General features: G+C 60.0%; 1 protein-coding gene across 2 annotated transcripts in view; it reads right to left on the bottom strand.

The window, feature by feature from the left end:
* Positions 1-21500, bottom strand: part of RASGRF1 (Ras protein specific guanine nucleotide releasing factor 1) — a 53504-nt gene that overhangs the window by 29033 nt on the left and 2971 nt on the right. Inside the window, exons 2-5 of one of the 2 annotated variants that reach the window (XM_037053412.1) lie at positions 11648-11754; positions 9945-10092; positions 2984-3076; positions 618-871 (exon numbers count right to left, since the gene is read on the bottom strand). In XM_037053412.1, coding sequence (XP_036909307.1) covers positions 618-871; positions 2984-3076; positions 9945-10092; positions 11648-11754 — 602 coding nt within the window. Of the gene's footprint in view, positions 1-324; positions 447-617; positions 872-2983; positions 3077-9944; positions 10093-11647; positions 11755-21500 lie in introns of those variants that run through there. The other variant, XM_037053411.1, reaches the window with a different exon arrangement.

Below are 21500 nucleotides of genomic sequence, written 5' to 3'. Positions count from 1 at the left end.
GGAACAGCGGGCTGGGGACACCGCCAGCTAGAACTGTGACAAAGTTCGCTGACGAAGCCTCCACTTTTCAGGCGGACACTGTGAGGCTCTCACGGGCAACGCCACGGCTGAGAAATTGCCATCGTTTCCCGTCCAGCAAGAGCGAACTGGCATCACTTGAATTGGATCTGCTTGAAGGAAAATCATAGCTAGCGAGCTGGGTGGGTTTTTTTTTCCCCTATGGATTTGGCCACGTGGACTTCTGCTTCTGGGAACTGGCTACTCTTGTGCACTCGTTCTCCTTTTCCATAACTGAGGTCGGCGGGGGTGGGGGTGCAGGCTCACCTGTTGAGGAAGATGCTGCTGACGTCGTCGTGCGTGATGGGGGGCTTCTTGGAGCTGGCGGCCATGCGCAGCGGGCGCAGGAAGTTGTTGACCAGGATGTGCAGCTGCTGCACGTACTCGGCCTCCGCNATTGGATCTGCTTGAAGGAGAATCACAGCTAGCGAGCTGGGTGGGTTTTTTTTTCCCCTATGGATTTGGCCACGTGGACTTCTGCTTCTGGGAACTGGCTACTCCTGTGCACTCGTTCTCCTTTTCCATAACTGAGGTCGGCGGGGGTGGGGGTGCAGGCTCACCTGTTGAGGAAGATGCTGCTGACGTCGTCGTGCGTGATGGGGGGCTTCTTGGAGCTGGCGGCCATGCGCAGCGGGCGCAGGAAGTTGTTGACCAGGATGTGCAGCTGCTGCACGTACTCGGCCTCCGCCTCCAGCATGCTGAACACCACCTGGTTGCGCTTGCGCATACTGTCGGCGTGTGGCGAGCGGATGTAGTCCTGGATGATGGTCTTCCACTTGCGCCGGCACAGCCAGCCGCGCAGGAAGCTCTGCACCTGGGCGCCCACGTGGCGGGAGGTGGGAGGGGCTGTCAGTGTCCCGGGCGGGGAGCCCTGGGGGTGTGGGGGGTGCCGTGCACCGTTCACCCCCCACCCCACCCCATGGGAGGGCGGTGCAGGGACCAGGGCAGAGACGGGGACCAGGCCTGGCTGTGCGGCCTGCAAGGTCCCTGCCGGGGTCCCTCAGAGCCCGTTTGCCAGCTGGACAAGGGGCCGACATGAGGCCACACTCCGGGCGTGGAGCCTGCGCTGGTTAGAAATGCAGACCCTCAGGCTCCCCCCCCCCCCCCCCCCCCCCCCCCCCCCCCCCCGGGCNCTCCACCCCCCCTGGGCCCCCCCCCCCCCCCCCCGCCTCTGTGCGTTAGCAAGAACCCCTGGCTGCTTCAGAAACGCTCCCCGAAGGAGGCAGGGGAGGTGGGGGAGCATAGCCGGGCACAGCTCACACGTCTTCTCATCCAATCACACTGGCCTGAGAGCCCAGAAGTTTCTATCACAGCTCCTCTGGGGAGAGGGAGATGATCAAATGGAACAGAAGGTGGCAAAGGCGTTGCTCTTGGGCCTCTGAGAACCGGGGCCTGCCCCCCTGAGCCTCCTGCCTCCTCGGGGAAGTGACACCCCCGCTCGGCTCGCTTGTCTCGGATTCTGGCTGGTTTGGGCAGGAACTTGGGAAAGGCCTCCATTCACACATACAGAATTGTTCTAAGAGGCCCACGCCTCCAGTTAGGTGCCACCAAGCTCCCTGCCATCCCTGCATGGGGGAGACCCAGGGCACCAGGAGCAAGGGTGATGGGAGGTGCCTGGATGGGGGGGCTGGGTACCACCTATCACCACCCAGGGGTCGCCCCGGGTGGTGGATCGGTGTCAGCTGGGGGGTCGTTCCTTGGAGTGGAGAGGCCTGGTGGGGACCTGCCAGTGCCCCGGGGGCAGGAAACTGTCCTGCTCCGAGGCTCCAGGGGGTGACGATAGAGGGAAGGGGGTGGGTTTCAGCTGGTGCTGAACAAAATGTCTCAACCACAGTGGCCTCTCAAGATGGGCCCGGAAGCGGGGCCACAGCGGAGAAGGACAGCCAGGGCGCCGCCACCAGGTGGGTGGGGCTTGGTTCAGACCTGGGGGACAAATCCAGCGCCCACCAGGCCTGGCAGGTCCTCCACATGGGTGAACCTGTCTGGGTGGGGACGGAGGGAGCTGCACCTCCTTGCCTGTCCTGTAGGTGGGACTGGCCCTGGGGCTGCAGGACCTGTCTTTCGGGACATGGTGGGTCTCAGGGACCAAGGATGTGGGCTTTGGAGCTCGGCGGCCACTGTGTGACGCAGGCAAGTCACCGTGCCTGGCTGGGCCTCATTTCCCAGGTGAGTTGCAGGTGAATAAAACCCCAGGCAGTTGGCCGTTGGGAAAGAATTCACCGGCAGCAAAGCTGCTGGAAAGTACCTAATGGACAGTAGCTATTTCTGCTTGTGAGCGACCAGAAACCCCGAGGCTCTGGTGAGATGTCCGGCTTGGAAGGCGCTGGTCACCAGAGAAAAAGGAAAAGGATATGGCCTGTGAGTTCTCTGGTGTCATTTCATTTTCGTGGGGCGAGCCAGGCTCCCTGCCTGGGTGCCAATGGGCCGCAAACATAAAGTGTGAGCTCTTGCTCCCCACCAGGGCTGGCCCAGGGTGTGGCTGCTACTGGGTGGGTCCCTGGTACCTTTTGAGATGTCTGTGCTTCCGGACCCCAACTGGGCAACACCAGTGGGGGGGACTGCGGGGGCTCATCGAGGCTGATGGCTGTGCGGAGGTCTGCGGGGGCCTGAGGGGCAGCAGTGTGCAGGTGTTTGCTGGCAGTGAGGGGCGTGGGGAGGGGTCGGGGTGCCAGTCGAGGCTGCCGGGTGCTGCCAGAGAAGCTCCCGGCCAGGCCGAGAGTCCCATGGCCATGGGTTCTGGTCCTTTGTGGAGCCTCAGCTTTGCCACCTACAGATGGGCTGAGCCACCCCCTCACAGGGACGGCCAGAGGAGATGGCTGGACCAGGGTGCTGGTTCTGGCTCCAGAGCTGAGGTGAGGGGGCCACACTCTGGGGTAGGGGGATGGGAGGCTGGGGCGGGGTGCGGCCTGGAGAGATGCGAACAAACCTTTTTGATTTTTTTGATGTCACTGTCTTCGTCGTTCGGGGTGATGGTCTGCGTGGACTGGATTCGATCTTTGTTCTTGAGCAGGGACGCAATCTGCAATAGAAACACAACCCAGCTGCCCCAAGGGTGCTCGCCCAGCAGCCCCTGCATGGTGAGTGGGCGCCTCACCGCGCCGTCCCTGAGGGCCCATGGCTCCTTGCTCTGTGGGACGTCACGGAGCCAGACATCGGGGTCCTGTCCGCCTGGGCTCCCGGCCGCTGGGCTATGCCCGACTCCGTGCGACCTTGGGCCCTGTGGCCTGATCCTGTGATTCTGTTCCCCACCATCGCTGCCTTTAACCTTGGGTCTTCATGGAGGTGAGGCGTATGGAACTTGCACCTACCACGCTGCCTGGTGGACGTGCCCGCTCACGTCTTCCCCGCCCCAGCTCCAGAACTTCCTCCTCTTCCCGAAGTGAAGCTGTGAACTGCTCAAACACCTCCTCCCCCCTTCCCTGCCCCAGCCTGGGCAGCTCCTTCCACTCTCTGTCTCGGTGAACTGGACCGTTTCAGTCCCTCAACTAAGTGGGACCACATGGTATTTGTCCTTTGGTGACAGGCTTGCTTCACTGAGCATCATGTCCCCAAGGCTCATCCACGTTGCATGGGGATTTCTTTCCTTCTAAAGGCCGAGCCCTGGCTGACGTGGCTCAGCGGATTGAGCACCGGCCTGCGAATCACAGGGTCTCCAGTTGATGCCCGGTCGGGACACATGCCTGGGTTTCGGGCCAGGTCCCCAGTAAAGGGGCACATGAGAAGCAACCCCACATTGCTGTTTCTCTCCCTCTCTTTCTCCCTGCCTTCCCTCCTTCTAAAAATAAATAAATAAAATTAAAAAAAAAAGTAAGGCTGAGTGATGTTTGATTGTCTGCAGAGAACACATGCTGCTATCCATTCATCTCCTGATGGGCACTTGGGAGTCCCTTTCTTTTTCTTTAAAAAAAAGGTTGACACTGGAATCTCTTTCTTTTTCATACCGACCCCATGGGCAGCCCAGGCTGTGGCAGAGTCCTGCGGCCTCGCCCTCCCTGCCCTGGGCAGGCCTGAAGCTCCTCCCTGACCTAGAGCCATCCTGGGGGCACCGCCCAAAACTGGCTGGCCTAGGAAATGGAACAGCTTGGGGATGAACATCACAGGTGCTGTAAAAATCTCTATCGGATTTGGGGATCAGAGAGGTGGGCACAGCGGGGCCCCGGGGACTCCTCCAGTGGGCAGGTCAGGGTCCCCCTTCCCACCACGCCAAACTCTGCAGGCCTTTACTGGGGGCCCATCACCAGGGCCACCTTGCGCTTCGAACATTCCAGTGCCAGCGTCGCCTGTCTCCTGCCAGGCACAGGGCTGGGCACTCAGCACACTGCAGGCCACATTAACGAGTGAAGTAAAAACAAACCAGAGACATGCAAACCTCAGGCGGAGGAAAACACCACGGTCCCAGGGTCCCCTCAGACTGCAGGTGGAGGAGGCTCCAGCCCTGACGGCCGGAGTAGCTCAGTTGGCCACAGCCTCATCCCAACGCACCAAGGTTGCGGGTTTGATCCCTGGGCAGGGTCAGCCAGTGAGTGCAAAAATGAGCAGAACAACAAATCGATGTCTTTCTCTCTTTCTCAAAAAAAAATCGATCAATTAAAAAAAAATAAAGGTAGCAGCTCAGGGGAGCCAGCAGTCGCCACCAGGCCGCTTGTTCTGCAAGCTGCTCGCTGAACCGCTGAATGAATGGGCTTCACAAAAGAGCACTTTGAAAGCAGAATGGAGCCACTCCCCGCTCTCCACTGCCGCGTTACTAAAATTACCTGGCGATGCTTGGCAGAGTCGCCGAAAATATCTGGCTGAGAAACCTTCAGCGCCAGCAGGGGAGTTGCCGCTGTTCTTCCCCCAGCGCACCCCCCACTTCCGGTTTTTTATTATCTGAGAACATTTGCACGTTGAAATGAAGGCTGATACTTTGATCTGCCCTCACGGGGGCTGAGGAACACACACACACACACACAGGCACACACACGTGTGCTCACTGGCACATGCTCCTGGAGAGCTGAGATTCGGGCACACCCAGTCCACACCTGCCGGGTTGGCCTGGTATCTCCGCCACCATGCCAGTCTGCTTCCTCTGCAGGTTTTGGGGTTTGCACTCGGTGCCCCTTCTCCCTTTGGCGGGGTGACGGGTGCGCGCGCGTGTGCGTGTGTGTGTGTGTGCGTGTGTGTGAGTCTGTATTTAAAAGTGATGGCGCTGCTCTCGGAGAGAGAGGCATTCCGGGACATCCACCCAGCAGGGACCAGGGCAAAAATAGATGCAATTAGGCCAGGCGCTCTGCTCCTTGCGCAGGCAACTCCGGCCGCCAGGGGGCCTTACTGAAGCACCAGGCCGCTGGGCTAAGCTGCCTAGAGCTGTGAGCCCCGGGAGCCTGCAGCAGCCTGGGCCCAAGCCCACCTCCTGGAGCAAGGCGGAGGAACCTCGCCGCGTAAGCTCACAGAAGGCAGGTCCCTTCTGGGATGGATTGGCCTCGGACACCAGCTGGCTTGTCCAGGAGTGCTCAGCTGACCCTTGTCAACGGTGGCCGAGGAGAGTTGGGACTTTGGCGCGCAGCCCAAATCGCCAGCAAGCACCGGCTCAGCAGCCAAAGCCGGGAGCCTGGGGCGCCCACTCACCACCTGCAGACCGGCCTTCTGCGCCCTCGCTGGCCACGCCCCTCGGGACCCTGCCCCACCCCGCCCCCTTGGCACAGTCTTCTTCGCTGGCATTAATCCAGGTTTTTCTCTTTGCGTCCACAGGCAAGCTTTTGCTAAAGATCTCCGCGTTTCTTGCTTTTCAACCCGCTGCTGCATAACTCGGTTCTCTCTCCTCCCCTTCTGCGGGCGTTTCATTCTCACTCCGGTGCAGGTCCTGGTCGGGTCGGTGTGCGGGGCGCCGGGCGCAGGTGGCACAGAGCTGCAGGTGAAGAAGGTGGAAGGGCCCCTGGAGGGGTTTCCGGTCTCAGAAGGAGGGGGAGCGGATGCCCCCACAGGCTACGTGTAATCCAACAAGACAAGGCCGGGACAGGGGTGTGCACCCGCTGCGGTAGACGTCTCACCACAGAAACAGAAGGGACTTTCCAGAGGGGTTTTAAAGGGCGAATAGGAGCCCACAGATGGGGGGTGGCATGGTAGGGATCACAGCAGAAGGAAGGGATGGCGTGAACAAAGGCACAGGGGATCACAGGGTCTTCTGCGCCGGGGCAGTGGGGGGTGGGGGTGAGGTGGGGGCTGGTGGGAGGAGAGATGGGGGCGTTGAGCAGTAGGGAGAGCCCCATGGAGGAGGGTCAAGGTGCCTTCTTCTGTTTCCCTCACGGCCGGCCCCTTGCTGACCTGTTTTATGTATCGAGTTCCAGGTCGAAGTTCGTTTGCCAAACCGATTACGCAGCTACAGCTTTATCTCAAACCAGTCTCGGCCTTGCAGGATGCTGAGTGCTTCCGAGTCAGTGAAACATTATGACTGACTCCAAACTCCCGCCCTTCAAGGGCCTGCCCGCGTTCTCCAAGTTTATGTTCAGTCAAAAATGGGAGCAACGTAGCCATGGACACGAGGACATGGCCACCCTGAGCACTCAGGTGGAGGGGCGGCTCCTGAAGGGAGGCAGGTGTCCCCTTGCGGTAGATGGTCCTCAGGGCTTTTCGTTCTGAAAGATGAGGCCCCAGGGGGTTGTTTAGATGGGAGAAAACAGACGCCATGCATCCGGGGAGAGGTGGGGGCTGGGCAGAGCCCTGGCTGAGAAGGGCCCCGTGTGTCATCCAAGGCTCTGCTGCCGCCTCGAAATTCTCCAAGGATCCCCCGTTTTCATTTTGCACCGGGCCCTGCCAGTTACAGAGGCAGCCCTGAAAAAGATGGGTGTGGAGTGTGGAGGAGCATCATGACCGAGCCTCTCTGAAACAGAAACTCCGACTGGCCGGTTCTGTGTGTGAGCCAGCCGTCCTCCTTCTCCCACGGCGAGGCCACCAAAGGCTGAATGAGGAGCCTGCAAATTCTTGAAAACATCGGCTCTTTGCAGCTGGTGCAGCGACTCCAGCATGTCATTGGCTGGAGGGCCAGGGGGGTTGTAGAGAAAGAGGCGATGAGCCAGACCACAGACAGAATGGCCGTGGGGGTGTGCGGAGAGACGGCACGGAGGGGTCCCTGTCTCGGGAAAGGTGGAGTGGTGTGAGGCGGGGCTGTCTTTTCTTCACTTCTACTCTGTCTTCCCTTTCCGTGCGGTTATGTCCGAACCTTCCAGCAAGTCCGCGACACGCACCAGCCTGTGTGCCAGGGACGGAAACAGGGGCCGCTGCTCTCCTCGGACTTGGGGGGGGGGGTCGTGATTGCCAGGTCCCGGAACTTGCGCACGGTCCTGTGTCACTCGTCAGTGGCAACGTTCCTGTCCTCGGATGCACAGTGACGCCCCAGCAGCTTGCGAACCCGACTCCCAGTGAGAGCCCCGTGTGGCTGAGAATATGGCCTTTGCTGTGCTGTGTCGTGAGGACGTTGGGGTCGCTTGTGATGGTGGCATAAGCCAGCTGATCCTGATGGCACCTGTAGTGACCCCCGTGGGTGGTCGCTACACCCCTGACGACTGCAGAGGGCGATGTGGCCAGTCAGGGCAGCGGGGGCTCAGAACAGGTGGTGGCAGGAGAAGCGAACCCCCAGAATCCTCAGGAGGAGTGGGGTGGGGCCCGAGGAAAGCTGTTTGGCAAACTCTGGGAGCCTAGGGCAGCCGGTCACTCCCTCACTGGCAGCCTTTCATCAGCCTGTCCCCTCGCGGGGGCCGGTAGCTTGCAAGGGAGCTGGAACTCCAGTGCTGGGGTGACCTTGGTGAAGTCCCTTCCCCTATGGACCTTTGTCCTGGGGTCCCTACCCCATCTCTAACCTTCTAAGACCTTGACTTTGTCACGGGGCTACTCCTCACTTCCTAGCTTCTCAGTGCCCCCTGCCACCTGGTCACTGACTTCCTGGGCAACGGGCTCCTTTTCCCCCTTTCTGGGGCTCACCCAGCGCCCGCAGGTGCCCTGGGCCCTGTGGAACCTGCGTGTGTGAGAGACACAGAGAGGCTGCTGCTGAAAGAGTCACCACTGAGTGGCCTTTCAGAGTGTCCTTGGAAACGATCTTTACCCTGGAGCGGGGTGCACTCAACTGGAAGCATCGCCCCAAATTCCCATAAAAGGGCTTCTGCCTCACACCCACAGGGGCTCTTATGACCGCCCTGCTTCATGCCCTCTGCCCCCATCACCCCGGCACCCACCCCTTCTCTGCCCTCCAACACCCCTCCCCACCAGCCCCTCTAAGGCACAAGCAACCGAAACCCACATGCATGCTGGCCATGAACTGCGTTACTTCCCAGCTCTGGTCCCCAAGGAGCCCTGCTTTCGTGCCCTCGGCTCTGCGCCCCACAGTCAGGCCACAGGGGTGACACCCGTCCATCCAGGGAGCCCTCACCGAGCGCCTCCACTGCCAGGCAGGGGTGATGAAGGGCACAGGCCTGCCCCTGGGGGGTTCCCACCAGGCTGGGGGGCCACGCCGAGGGTGGGAGCCCACGGGAGCGGGGCAGGGAGTCCCCAGGAGGGTTTCCCAGACAGGGACATGTGGGGGTGACAAGGGAATGCCTCACGGTGCCAGCACATCCAGAGGCTCAGAGGCGCCCAGCTCACAGCCACAGGCATCGCAGGGGCCTGGGGGACGACAGGTGAGGAGCTGGGGGGGAGGGGGAGGCTGTAGTCAGGTGGGCTGAGGCCTGTCATGAGTGAGTGACACCTGGAGGCTCTGACCGTGAGCTGATGACCTGGCACTGGGGTGTGAATACAGGTCCCTCATAGGGGCTCCGCTTGGATGCAGGGGTGTATGCTAGGCCAGAGTGGTCCCCGAGGTCACCCGCAGAGGGGACTAGTCTGAGAGTGAACTAGCTGGTCCAGAGACAGGACAGGCACCCATGCTGGAGCCGTGCGAGGAGGCTCGGGCAAAGCGGACAGGCTGGGGAGCAGACGGCGGGCCTGGGAGCCTGTCCCCGCTCGGCTGAGGCAGCCTCTCTGAAGGTGCCTGGTGGGGGCTAGAGGGGGTGGGGTGAACGGGAAGCTTGGCTGGAGCTGGAGCCCCAGGCTGAGGTTCTTGTTAGTCCTGCACGACCAGGGGGGGCGGGCCACTTCCGGCAGCATCTGGGGCATCAGGGGGCTGACTCAGCCGGGCCTCTTGCCTACCCCTCACCTAGGTCCAGGATGCATTGTGGTGCAGAGTCAGGGGGGCTGGGGGGTGAAGGTCGGGAGTCACCTGTCTGCCCCGGGGGTGGGATGGTGGGCCATGGGAGGAGAGAGTGACTTCCCTGACTGCAGCCGGGGCCTTGTGGTTTCCACCTTCTATCGCTCCCTGACTGCTGGGATTCTGCATTTCTAATGAGCGGCGGCTTTGTGGACCGCACTGGCGGTAGTGAAACCCCAGAAGGCTCCCCCTAGTACCCACTGCCTGGCGATCTCCCATCAGGGCACTCAGAGGGAAGGGGCCACTTGGCCTGGAGCCGAGAGCTACACCCTACGGCCTACCAGGGACTCCGTGCCCCCAGGGCCTTGGGCCGGTGATGCCGAAGGCTTAGTCAATGTGCTTGTTGGCACAGAAACTAGGGATGTGCCCACAAATGATCTCACTCTGTCCTTGCAGCTTTGAGGGTTAGGGAAGAAAGGCCCGTGAGAAGGGGAGGCAGAGAGCGGTTGGTGGATCCTCCCCAGGCCTCGGTTTTGGGCGGCAGAGGCAGGATGGGAACCCTGCTCCAAACAGAGTGGGAGCCCTTCCCACTCGGCCAGCGTCACCGATTTTGGGCTTGGAGGCGGCACGGCAGTGGCTGGGAGCTGTCTCCTGCCCTGTCATCTGGCCCCTGATCCTGAGGAGCCTGGGACTGCGGGGGGGAGGGGCAGGGGGGAGGTGGGAGGACTGTCACCTCTGCCTTCAGCCGCTCGATCTCGACCTCCCCATCCTCGACCTGCCTCCGCAGCTGCTTGGCCACCGTCTTCTCCGTCTCCACGATCTGCAGCAGGTGCAGGTGCTTCTGCGTCAGCGCCTCGTGCTCGGTGGCCAGGGTCCGGTAGCTGTGCGCGGGTGGGCGTGGCAGGTGAGGCCCGGCCCCTTCAGCCCGAGGGACCCAGCCAGAGTGGGGCTCACGACCCACCGCCCTCGGGAGAGGACCCCAACTCCCAGACACAGTGTGTGTCTGATGACCTGGTCTCTGTCGCTGATGAGGACAGACAGTCCTCGAGGACAGGGATGGAGGCGGCCTGACCTCAGGGCCAAGGTCAGGGCTGTGGCCATCATAAAGGGCTTCCGGGGAGCAAAGGTCAAGGAAGGGCTGCAGAATCCATCTGTCCGTCAATCCTTCCTTCCTTCCATCTTTTCGACACCAGCTCCTCAATCATTTGTCCACCCTCCCTTCATCTTCCCTTTAGCATGCGCCCTTGCGTCCACCCTCAGTCCATGCATCTATCCTTGAATTCTTCTGCCCTGCCGCCCTTTGCTGAGCATCAGGTCCTGGGGACGCCAAAACTGCATGGGTCCCCGCTCCAAATTCTGCGGGGAGACAGACACAGAAACAGCGCTATCCCCGAGCCAGGAAGTGCNGTAGCTGTGCGCGGGTGGGCGTGGCAGGTGAGGCCCGGCCCCTTCAGCCCGAGGGACCCAGTCAGAGTGGGGCTCACGACCCACCGCCCTCGGGAGAGGACCCCAACTCCCAGACACAGTGTGTGTCTGATGACCTGTCTGATGATCTGTCCGTCAATCCTTCCTTCCTTCCATCTTTTCGACACCAGCTCCTCAATCATTTGTCCACCCTCCCTTCATCTTCCCTATAGCATGCGCCCTTGCGTCCGCCCTCAGTCCATGCATCTATCCTTGAATTCTTCTGCCCTGCCGCCCTTTGCTGAGCATCAGGTCCTGGGGACGCCAAAACTGCATGGGTCCCCGCTCCAAATTCTGCGGGGAGACAGACACAGAAACAGCGCTATCCCCGAGCCAGGAAGTGGAACCTCTCATCAGGGTGCGTCTGGGTGTCCTGGCCGCCCCCTCTGCAGTCCTCAGCTCTGCAGAGGGATTATTTGGGGTGAGAGCCCAGGATCCCTAAGACTCAGTCCAGCCTGGAGCCTCCAGCCTCTGCAGGACACACTCCTGCCCTGCTTTTCTGCCAGGGCCCCCGGGGGGGGGGTCTCCCTCAGGAAGGGGCCCACGCTGCAGGGCCCCCACCCCTGCGTCAGATCGCAGAGCTGTATAAGGATTTCAGTCTGTGGGGGAGAGAACCCAGGCCCCGAGGGAACATGAGACTGGTTCTGTGGCTGAGCAGCCGGCTGCGTCCGGCTGGGAGCAACCTTATGCTGTGATGTATCTGTAAAACCCATCACCCAACCAAATGGCGCTCAGTTTCCCTGACAGGAAAACAGGAGCAAGCCTGGGTGAAGCAACGCCTCTCCTCACGGCCTCTCCTTCCCTGTGGCACCCAGGGAAGTGACCCTGAGCTCCTGGGTTCTGAGGGAGGCCCTGACAAGCTTCCATCCCCAGTCCTCTCCTCCACCATGCCCCCTCTTCCAGAGGTGTGGGCTCGCTGCTTCGGGCCTGGGCTGCTTTTCTGCGGCCTGGACCGTGGGGCAGGGGACGTACCTGGCGTGAGAGATCGCCGCCACCCACTCGTCACAGTCCTTCGCGTCCTCTGTCCTCAGCTCCAAGGCCTTCTGGTTCTCGTGGCTGAAGTTGACCGTGAAGTAATGCTGCACGGAGAGGAAATCTCTGGTTACCCGGGGTGTCCGCGGGAGCGGCAGCGCCTGTGAGTCCGGCTGTTTACAAGGCGCATGCCGCCGCGTCCGCCGGGCACCGGTGCCTTCGCTGTGATGGTCGGAGCGCTGAGCTATTTAGCTCGGAGTCTTGATTAAGGCGGGCTCTGTGTGGTGAAGCAAGAACCCATGCCTAGGGTATACGAGATCCCACAACTCCCTAATCGCCAGCAAATTGCAAAACCAGCCAGTTTTCCGCCATCAGGTGCGCTGCAGAGAAAACACGAGGAGAGCCTCCTGAGGTACCCAGTCGGTGTAGCACGCGTTTAAGTCACCCCCCAAATTTACCAAGCACTCTTCCAGGTCCTGGGGGCAGAGAGTGGAAGAGACAGACTCAGTCCCAGGAGCGCCCCCTGGAGGCCACCTGTGTTGTGCGCAGGTGACTGAGGTAGAGCTGGTCGCCTCCTGGCCCTGTCCCCCAGGCTCCCAGGGAGCAGACACACACCTGCCATGGCTTTAGGTGAGTTAATGCGCCTCAAGCGCTTAGAACGATGCCCCAGGCCTGGTATGCGCACGGCTGCCGTCATTCCTGGGGCGCAGGGGCTTTCAGTTCAATGGAAGTGAGGGGCTTCCCAGAGGACGGGTCTTGGTCCAGGGTGTCAGAATCAGGCTGGGCAGGGGGACAGGGCAGGGTGGTGGACTGAGCAGAAGCAGGCTTGAATCAAAAGGATGATTCCCAGGTTTCTGGCTAGGGCACCTGGTTCGTGGGTGAGGGGTGACATAGACTGGGGACACTGGCCGGACCGAGGGCAGATTTACCGGGTCAGGGAGGGGTGAGGTGGGGGATGGGCTTGCCAGCCTGTGTACCTGTGCGCCTGGAATCTCCAGGCTGCAGAATGGGCTGAGGGGGCAGCCTCAGGTCGAGAGGAAGTTGGAGAGGCATCAGGGAGACAGACGGTGAATGGGCACCACGCAGGCGGCAGCCTGTGGAGGCCCCTGGGTCTGGTCCTGGAGAAACCAGAGGAACTGAGCAGGCTGGACCCTCGAGCCTGACCATCCGGAAGAGGTCCCGGTGCAGCCCTGCCTTCCTGTGTCCCTGGGTGTCGGGGAGGCAGGGCGCAGTGGTACTAGGTGGGGTGCGTAAACTATTTTTAGCTTCTGCTGACATTTACTGTATTTCTGTTAATTGTCAGTCTGGGTGGCAGCCAGGGTATGTGTGTGTGTGTGTGTGTGTGTGTGTGGGTTGTTGCAGTCAATGTCTCTCACTTGTTTCCTAGGAAACAGATAACTGGGGCCGGGGAAGGAAATGTCAGCTGCAGCCTCAAATAACTGAATCCAGGAGGCTCCGGTGGGCACCCCTCTGCCTCGAGACGGAAGCAGGCGGAGAGGGCACCACAGGTGGGTGCCTAGCACTTCCCCCTCTCCCGAGATGATGGGCCCATGCGTGTGCGTCTCCTAGGATCTGTTTATTCCCACATTCCCCAGCGAGAACAGGTATTAGCACCTGTTTTCCAGCAGACGAACCTGAGGCTCAGAGAAGTTGAGCCACCTGCTGAAGGCCACACAGCTGGATAACAAAGTTTCACTGAGCACCAACTGTGGGGTCCGGCCCTGGACTTGGCACTGGGGTGTGAAGGTGAAGGAGCCTGTGGGCAGGTGAGACAGGAGGGCAGTGGGTGGGGCTCCCAGGGCAGGCATGAGCTCCAGGTAAGCACAGTGGGGGAAGGGTGGGCCAGGCTGAGTGGCAGGACAGGTTTAGTCTGGGCCTGGGAGACTCCGGTGGGTGTTTTCTCCTTCGGTTCCACGCATGACCACCATAGCGGTCCCAATGGAGTCCCCTCTTTCCCGGAAGCCGCTTTGAATGGGCTCTGCTTCTTCCCATAAGCGATCCCCCCACGGGACATACTGCCACGTCGCAGGAACTGGGCTTATTAATTGACTAATAGCAAAAGCCACAAGCAGGTGACACGGCATCGGCCTTCCAGAGCATGGGTGGTGACAGGGCCCTGTGGGGGTGGGGCGCTGGCTCCTCAGGAACCACGTCTGTGACCCTTTGGGGACAGTGGGAGGTGCAAAGGCCCCGAGCTGCCCCGTGGTGCAGGACCCTTTCCCCAAGTCGGTTCACCACGAAGCCCTTCGGCTTTCATTCCTTGGACGATCTGGCAACATCCCATCAGACCAGTGTTCTGGGGAGTCCCCTCTGGGACTTGGATTTAAACTTATTATTTATTATTGCCCTGGCTGGTGTAGCTCAGTGGATTGAGCGCGGGCCTGCGAACCAAACAACCGAGGTTCCATTCCCAGTCAGGGCACATGCCTGGGTTGCAGGCCAGTTCCCAGCAGGGGACGCACAAGAGGCAACCGTACATTGATGTTCCTCTCCCTCTCTCCTTCTCTTCTGCTCTCTCTAAAAATGAATCATTAAAATCTTTTAAAACTTATTATTTAGACTTGGGGCCTTCATCCTGTCTTTTCACTTCTCTATCTCCTTTTCTGCACAAGGCAGAGAATGCCGCCCACGTCACAGGGTTGCATAAAACAGACGGTGTCGAGGGACCCCCTCGGTTGCAGAGAGCTCAGGGATGATCTGTGAACCCGAGGGGTTGTCTGCACCGTCCAGGTGCTGGGTGGACTGGGCCTGCCCAGGGAAGAATGCCTGCGTGTGTATTCACATGGGTGTACGCAGTGTCCCCTAAAATCCACATGTACCTGGCACCTGTGAGTGTTTGCAGATGTGACACGCAAGCACGGAGGCAGGTGTGGGACAGCTGCGCCTGTGGGGCACGTGATGCCTAGGGTGGCCCGCAACCGGCGGCGCGGGAAGAAGCAGGAAAAACTGTCCTCCAGAGCCTTCGGGCCTGCAGAACTTTGAGTAAATTTCTGTCGTTTTATGTTAAAGGAGTCAAAAGCTCTGCCACAGGTGGGGCTGCACACACACGATGCTGCCGCTGCTGTGAGGGCAAGGCCTGGGAGGGGCTTATGAACCCAGTGAGGCTTGTGCTGAGGTCAAAGGGCTCTTACCCGCCAGGTCAGAGGTTTCTGGCTGTCTCTACATCAACCTCAGTTCTGGTTTCTTTCTCATTCCTGATTCCACTGGCAGCCAAGTCCTGTGCTGTGTAACATGTCTGGACTCTGCCTCCCCTGTCCTTGCGGCCACTCCCTGCCTCAGAGCTTCGGCATCACCCGCCTGGACCACAGAACGGCCCCCTTCTGGTCTCCCTGACCCTGGGCTTGTTCATTCAGCATGGCTAGAATCCGGACCCACTGGGCCCCGCCTGCTCATGGTGCCCTCCGAAGGAGGAGGCTTGGATGCTGGCCCTCGTGGCCACTCTCACCCCTTACTAGGTCCCGCTCTGGTGCCCTGGTCAGCCAGGGCCAGCTTCTCTAGGCTGGGTCTTGCCTGCTCCCTGCTGGCCATCCTCAGGACTGTGGTCCCAGCTGCCATCCTCAGCCAGCCCTCTCTATGTCACACTGCCCGATATCCCAGTGGACAGGGGCCATGCTAGAGAGAACCCTACGGGGTGTCAGTTGTGTATGTGCACATGCATTTTTGCACGCTCACGTGCACTGCCCTGGCCTGGAGTCCATCTCTCCCCCTCCTCCCTCAGTAAGGGGCTGTGCACCCAGGCTCCTCCTCGTGCCTGGACACCCCAGGTCCCCTCTCCACCTCTCACCCTTAGGATCCCAGGGAGGCCACTCTGTCCTCCAGCCCTTGCCGGGAGAGGTCCCATCCTGACCCAGGCCAGGCCACCCCTGGTGTCCCCAACCTCTGTCACCACTTCCACCGCAGAGTGTATGGTCCTCAGCCGTGGACTCCTCCCGACCCGCTGTACCACCCTCGTGCCTGGCACAGAGCGGGGCCTCCCTGGGTACAGTATTTCCCAAACGGGCCTGCTCGATGGAGGTGCTGGTCCCTGTGGCCCCCTGGTGCTTCCGTACCATTCCTGAGAGGCCCGGGCTGCCTGCACCCCCACAACAGCCCTCACCTGATGTGGCTACACAGGGGGCTGCACCCCACTTAACAACCTCCTGCCCCCACTACAAGTGGCCCCATTCCGCCCAATCTGTGCCTCTGAGTTCTGAAGTCAGTGACTTCCCTGGACTCTCTCTGAAAGCGAGCGCCTGCCTCAGGCCCCTGTCCCCCTGTCAGTCTCCCCTGCTCTGTCTGGTCACCCTGCTCAGGCCTGAGTCCTTGCTCTGGGAGGGAGCTGCTGCACACCTTACGCTCACGTGTGCAGCCAAAGAAGGTGTGAGCAGTGACGTAAGGTCAGAACGGAAAAGCCTGGGAAGGGGCCCTGCCCTTAGGGTCAGCCCTGCACGGGGCTCGACCCACAGCCCAGGGTCTGTGTCATCGCGGCACTCTAAGCTGCTGACCCATCTCAGCTTTTGTGGGAGCTCCTCCAGACCACAGACGTCACCTGGGGCTGGTCCGGCACGCACCTTGTTCCATCTGTCCTCACAATGCACCAGCCTGCCCCTGACCTTCCCACCAGCTGCCTCTCTGATGTTTGCTGGACGAACTTGTCTGATACATCTGCCCTTCAGCTTCTCTTTGTAAAAACAAAAGATGTCGTTTATTTGCTCTTCTACAACTAAGTATAAAAGGCTTTTAAGGTCTGAGTTGGATTTTCCAATCTGGAAAACCTAAGAACTCAACTAGAAGTATCTTTTTGAAAATAATTATCTCACTTTTCAGGGGAAACAGGTTGTATCTGCTTTGTCGGATTAGGAAGAGCTAGTCTTGAATGTATTAACTTTCCAGGTGTAACAGTCGTCCGGGATCTCCACTGACTTTAACGACCCAAAACTGGAGTCTTGGCTCAAGTTCTGACCCTGGCATTGACTCACAGTGAGAACTCGGGGCTTGGAAGAGACAGTCACTAGCTATCTGTTCAGAGATGAGCTCCACCCAGCTGAGCATCATGTGTCAGATGAGAGGCCTGGCTTCCCAGGTCCCACAGCCACTGGGGGTTACTGTGGTACTGATCCAACGTGCTCAGGGAGGGAAGGACTCTGTAGGCTGCAGTCTGAGAAAGTTAGCTTATCTGGGTGGTGGCTGGGCAGGAAGGTTCGGACACAGCACTCGGAGCTTTCATGGGATGAGAACTGGACCCCCCGACCCCCGCCACCACCATTAAACTCAGGGTGTGGCTTGCTCATCACTGCAGCATAACTTGGCCCATCCTGACTAGTTACGAGGCCATCAGTTACGAGGCCACCTAAGTCTAGGTAAGAGATGACAGCAGTCTAGACTCTAGCGGTGGAGGGTGAGAGGGACATAGGTGGAGGCCAGGGGTCTGAGAGGAACTTAGGAGGTCAGACTAACAAGGCTGGGGATGGGGTGGCTACCAGGGGTGAAATGGACTTCCACAGCAACCCTTTTTCCTCTTGCAGGACCACCTTGCTCAGAATTTTTTGGAAACCCACAAGTTCTTTCTGTTAAAATGCACTATCCTAACTTCATGTCCAGGGTTGGGCGGGGCTCGGTGTTGACTTGCTTTGAACCTGGCAGAGGCCTGGGTGACCCATTGTTTCCCTGAGGAAGACCTGGTCCTAAAGGTGAAAGCTGACTCTGTGACAGCTGCAGTTTATCGATAAGACCTACTGTGTTATGCTAGGACGTTCCAAATAGCCACCAGTTTACTACTTAGGACAGGGCTGCCAGGCAGGCTCTGTTATGGTCTGCAGCTCACCCATGGGGAAACTGAGGCTCAGAGAGCTTGCAGACCTTCTCAAGCTAGAAGGTGGCACAACCAATATGCAAAGCTAGCCTGTGTGGCTGGAAACCCGTAGCTTTTCCCTAACACCTTCTGGTTGTTAGAGGCAAGGTGCTCAGTGAATGAGCTGAGTAGAGGCTGTGCATCTGAGGGGTTGCACAGCCCTCCCTGAGTGGGGGACGAGCAGTGGGGGGTGTCCAAGGCTCCCAGCTGCTCCCTGCACGACAGTCGTCCTCGCAGAGGCGTCTGGGCGTTGGCAGTGTTCTGGGGCTCTGCCAAGTCCACGCGTCACCAGCGCTCCTGCATAAACATCGGGGGCTGAGCCTGTTCTTGGCTGCTGGCACACGGGCACCCGCGCCAGGCTCCCACGGAGTCCAGGGAACGGGACGGTGGGGCGTGGATGCCTGCCTCGGTGCGTTGTCCGCAACGCTCATGGGACCCAAGCAGAAACGAGCACCCCTTCACAAGTCACGTGGCTGACGGTGACATAGTTTCACTGCTGTTAATTTTCTCTCTCTCCATGTAGCTTGGCAGAGGACGGTAAGCTCCAACAGCACCCCCCCCACCCCCCCATCTCTGTGCGGCTGGAGGTTAAAAAGCTCGGGTTTTGGCGTCAGGTAGACCCGAGCTCACGTGCAGGCTCCGCGGGGGACACTCCCTGTAACCCCGAGCAAGGGCCGTCACGTCTCTGGGCCTCAGTTTTGTCATCTCAAAAGTGGGTCAACAGTGTCCCCCTCACGGGGCTGCTGGGGCGATTAAGGGAGGTGCCTGGCATACAGTAGGTGCTCAATACATTGCGTTCACTGTGACCGGGCCTTTTTGTCTGATTTTCAAAGCGCTTTGCTGGAAGATACACATCAGAACCCGCACCCCTGCCCCGTCACCGCTGGAGGGCCCGTGGCCCGGGGTTTGGGCGGAGGTCAACGTTTTTAAAGCGCAAATAAAGACGAAATTTTACGTGGCTTCAATCCTGACCCAGGGCCAGCAGTGGGTCTACGGGGCGGAGGGGGTGGGGTGGGGAGTGCCCTGCCTGCGTGGCCGACGTCACTCACGTGACCCGGGAGCGCGGGAGAAACGCCCGCTCGCGCAGGCCTCCAACTTCGTTCTCGCGAGACTATGCTGCGCGGGCTTCGTGCCGGCGACGGCGCGCCCCTGGCCGTGCTCGGCTGCCGGGTCTCTGAGGGAGTTGCTCACACACCGTATTATTACGGCGTGTCCTGCCCGTCGTCCGCCCGAGGGTCTGCGCAGGGTCCCCTCGCCCTGAGCGGCCCTCCGCCCCTCCCGGACCCCGAGTTGACTGAGTGGAAGCCCGCCCGAATGCCGCCCGTTCTCTCGGTGCTGGATTCGCCGTGCGCGCGCGCGGACCCCCGGCCCCCGGCCTGAGCTGAGGAGCCCGGACTGGTGAGTGAACGCGGGGAGGAGGCGAGAGTCCGCGGAGGGGGGACACGGGGGGGAGGACTTGGTGGCCGCGGGGAGGCCGTGAGGGGGCCGCTGCCGGGCCCGTGTGGGGGAGGGGCTGGGCGGCTAGGCCTCCGCTTCCACGTTGCTCGCGTGCTAAGGGCGCTGTCTGGCTTGTGCTTCGGAGGGTCCCCCTGGCGGCGGGCTGCGCGGGCGGGCACCGGGCGGGTCAGGGGACAGCCCCGGCACGTGGTCGTTTTCCAGGGCCCTGAAGGCTCCCCTCCTCTGGGAGCGCTTGAACCCGAGGCTCAAGGCTTCCGTGTCGCGCGACCCACAGGGCCTAAGTAGCCGCCAAGTGACCCGTGAATGAGTCTAGGCGCTGGGCACGGGTATCCGGTATTTCCCGGCCCCAATTAGGGCTCGATTACCGAGCTGTAGAGCGCCTTTTCCACTCTGGGGACGCGGTGGCGGAGACGGGCACCCTGCACGGTGAACTGCGGCCTTTCCAGGGCTCCGGCGTCCTGCGTCTGAGTGGCTGGCGCCACGTGTATGCGTGTGAGGGGTGTCGCTTTCCGCTCAATCTATAGTCCGTCCTACTTTCCTTCGAGTTTGCCTTTTCCCCATTGGCCCGGGATCCGAAAGCGCTAAAGCAACAGGAAGGTGAGCTCGGGGTTTGGTGGGAGATGGAGCTGCAGGGTCAGAAAGCCACAGAAGGCATCTCATTTCCGCCACCGCCTGGCCGGGCAGTGCTGGCCCTCCTCTGTGGACCGGACACACTCAGAGCCTTAGATCCAGATCCACTGGGCACNCCTTCGAGTTTGCCTTTTTCCCCATTGGCCCGGGATCCGAAAGCGCTAAAGCAACAGGAAGGTGAGCTCGGGGTTTGGTGGGAGATGGAGCTGCAGGGTCAGAAAGCCACAGAAGGCATCTCATTTCCGCCACCGCCTGGCCGGGCAGTGCTGGCCCTCCTCTGTGGACCGGACACACTCAGAGCCTTAGATCCAGATCCACTGGGCACGAGGCGCGTGTCCTGTGATCAAGGCCAGGAGTGGGCTTCCTCTTGCCTCTGGGGAAAGGCACCCAGTGGGTGGACAGCGGGCACTGTGGGCCCCCAGCTTCTGCGGCCCCCAGCCACACCAGTGCCAGCACTCAGAGGAGCTGGATGTGTCCCTTCTGTCCCCCGTGATTCAGGAAGAACCCCGGGGTGCACATTGTACCCGCTCCTGGTTGGGAGTGAGACGATTGCTGGGGTTGGTTTGAGCAGGTCCCCCGTGAGAAGCTGTGGCTGGAAGTTGTTTCCAGGAGCCTTGGAGTGAGGGTGAGAAAAGTAGATTTGGGGTAATTCCATGCCAGAGCCAGGCAAGGGACATCAAGGGTCATTCTCTGGGGAAGCTGAACCCAAACTCAAAGTTCAGGGACGTATACCACTGAGTGTGGCTGTTGGGTCGGGAGGAGAGGGAGAAGAGGAGGTCAGCACTGAGAAGGCAGGGCCCAGGCCAGGGCGGGTGGGGGAAATGGGCACGTGAGTGGTCTGTGCTAGTCTGACTTCATGAGGCCCAAGTGTCCCTGACCTGAGCTCCAAGACCCTGGGGCTGTACCAGACACAGCCAGACTGTGTAGAAGCAGCCAGAAGAGAGCACATTACGTTAGGGTGGGTATGATGCCCTGTGCCTTTGTAACCCAGCACCCTGCCCATCCCACTCTTAGAGCAACTCTGCACCGTGAGGAACCCTTATTTAGTGGCCTGGGGACTGTGACAATCTAGCTTCTTAGGCCTGTGGCATAGCACAGGGCCTGGACTGGAGCCTGGTCAGCCCTTAGGATGTAAAATGGGGAATTAGCATGCTACACCAGCAAGTTCAGCTCAGTAAGCATTTCCTGTGCACCTAGTATGTGCTGTATCCCTGACCTGTTCATTCCTGTCACTGGGGGACAACCAGCGAAGGTTTGCTTTCTGTTCCTTCAGAAACCATCCTTGGCCCTTCTGGGTGGAAGCTGCCTGTTTAGACCGGGGTATAAATGATATCTTGCTAAAACCACTTCTTCACCAGATACTAGATAGTCCAGTCAAACAAATGCTCAGCCTCGTGGAGGCCGCCTGGTGTGGATGCTCTGCCACGTGTGGGCAGGTTTTGAGTCAAGGCAAATGCACTCAGAGTGGCTGGAAGCCCGGCATCTGGCCAGGGCTCTGTGGGGGGCCTTTGGGCACCTGGGTCAAGGAGAAACATGGAGCAGCTAGCTGCTAGGGTCATCCATTTTACACTAGGATTTAGAAAGTAGCCTTGGTTGGTATGGCTCGGTGGATTGAACTTGGGTCTGCAAATCAAAGGGTCGCTGGTTCAATTCCCAGTCAGGGCGCATGTCTGAGTTGCAGGCCAGGTCCCCAGTAGGGGACAGGTGAGAGGCAACCACACAATGATTTTTCTCCTCCTTTCTCCTTCCCTTCCCCTCTCTCTAAAAATAAATAAATAAAATCTTAAAAATGTATTTAGAAGGGAAAAGTGATAGTTTTGTAGGCCCACACAGGTGAAAGGAGGGGCTTCTTTTCCATGTGTGGCAAATGCTCACTCTGGAGTCAAATGCTCACATCCCCACAAGTGTAGGGCACACTGCGTCTTTGGTGGAAAT

This window comes from Sturnira hondurensis, unplaced genomic scaffold (genome assembly GCF_014824575.4).
Source record: "Sturnira hondurensis isolate 20B ecotype Veracruz unplaced genomic scaffold, ASM1482457v3 Scaffold0007865, whole genome shotgun sequence".
NCBI lineage: Eukaryota > Metazoa > Chordata > Mammalia > Chiroptera > Phyllostomidae > Sturnira > Sturnira hondurensis.
Note: the sequence above shows the minus strand (reverse complement) of the source record. Positions and strands in the feature narration are given on the sequence as shown.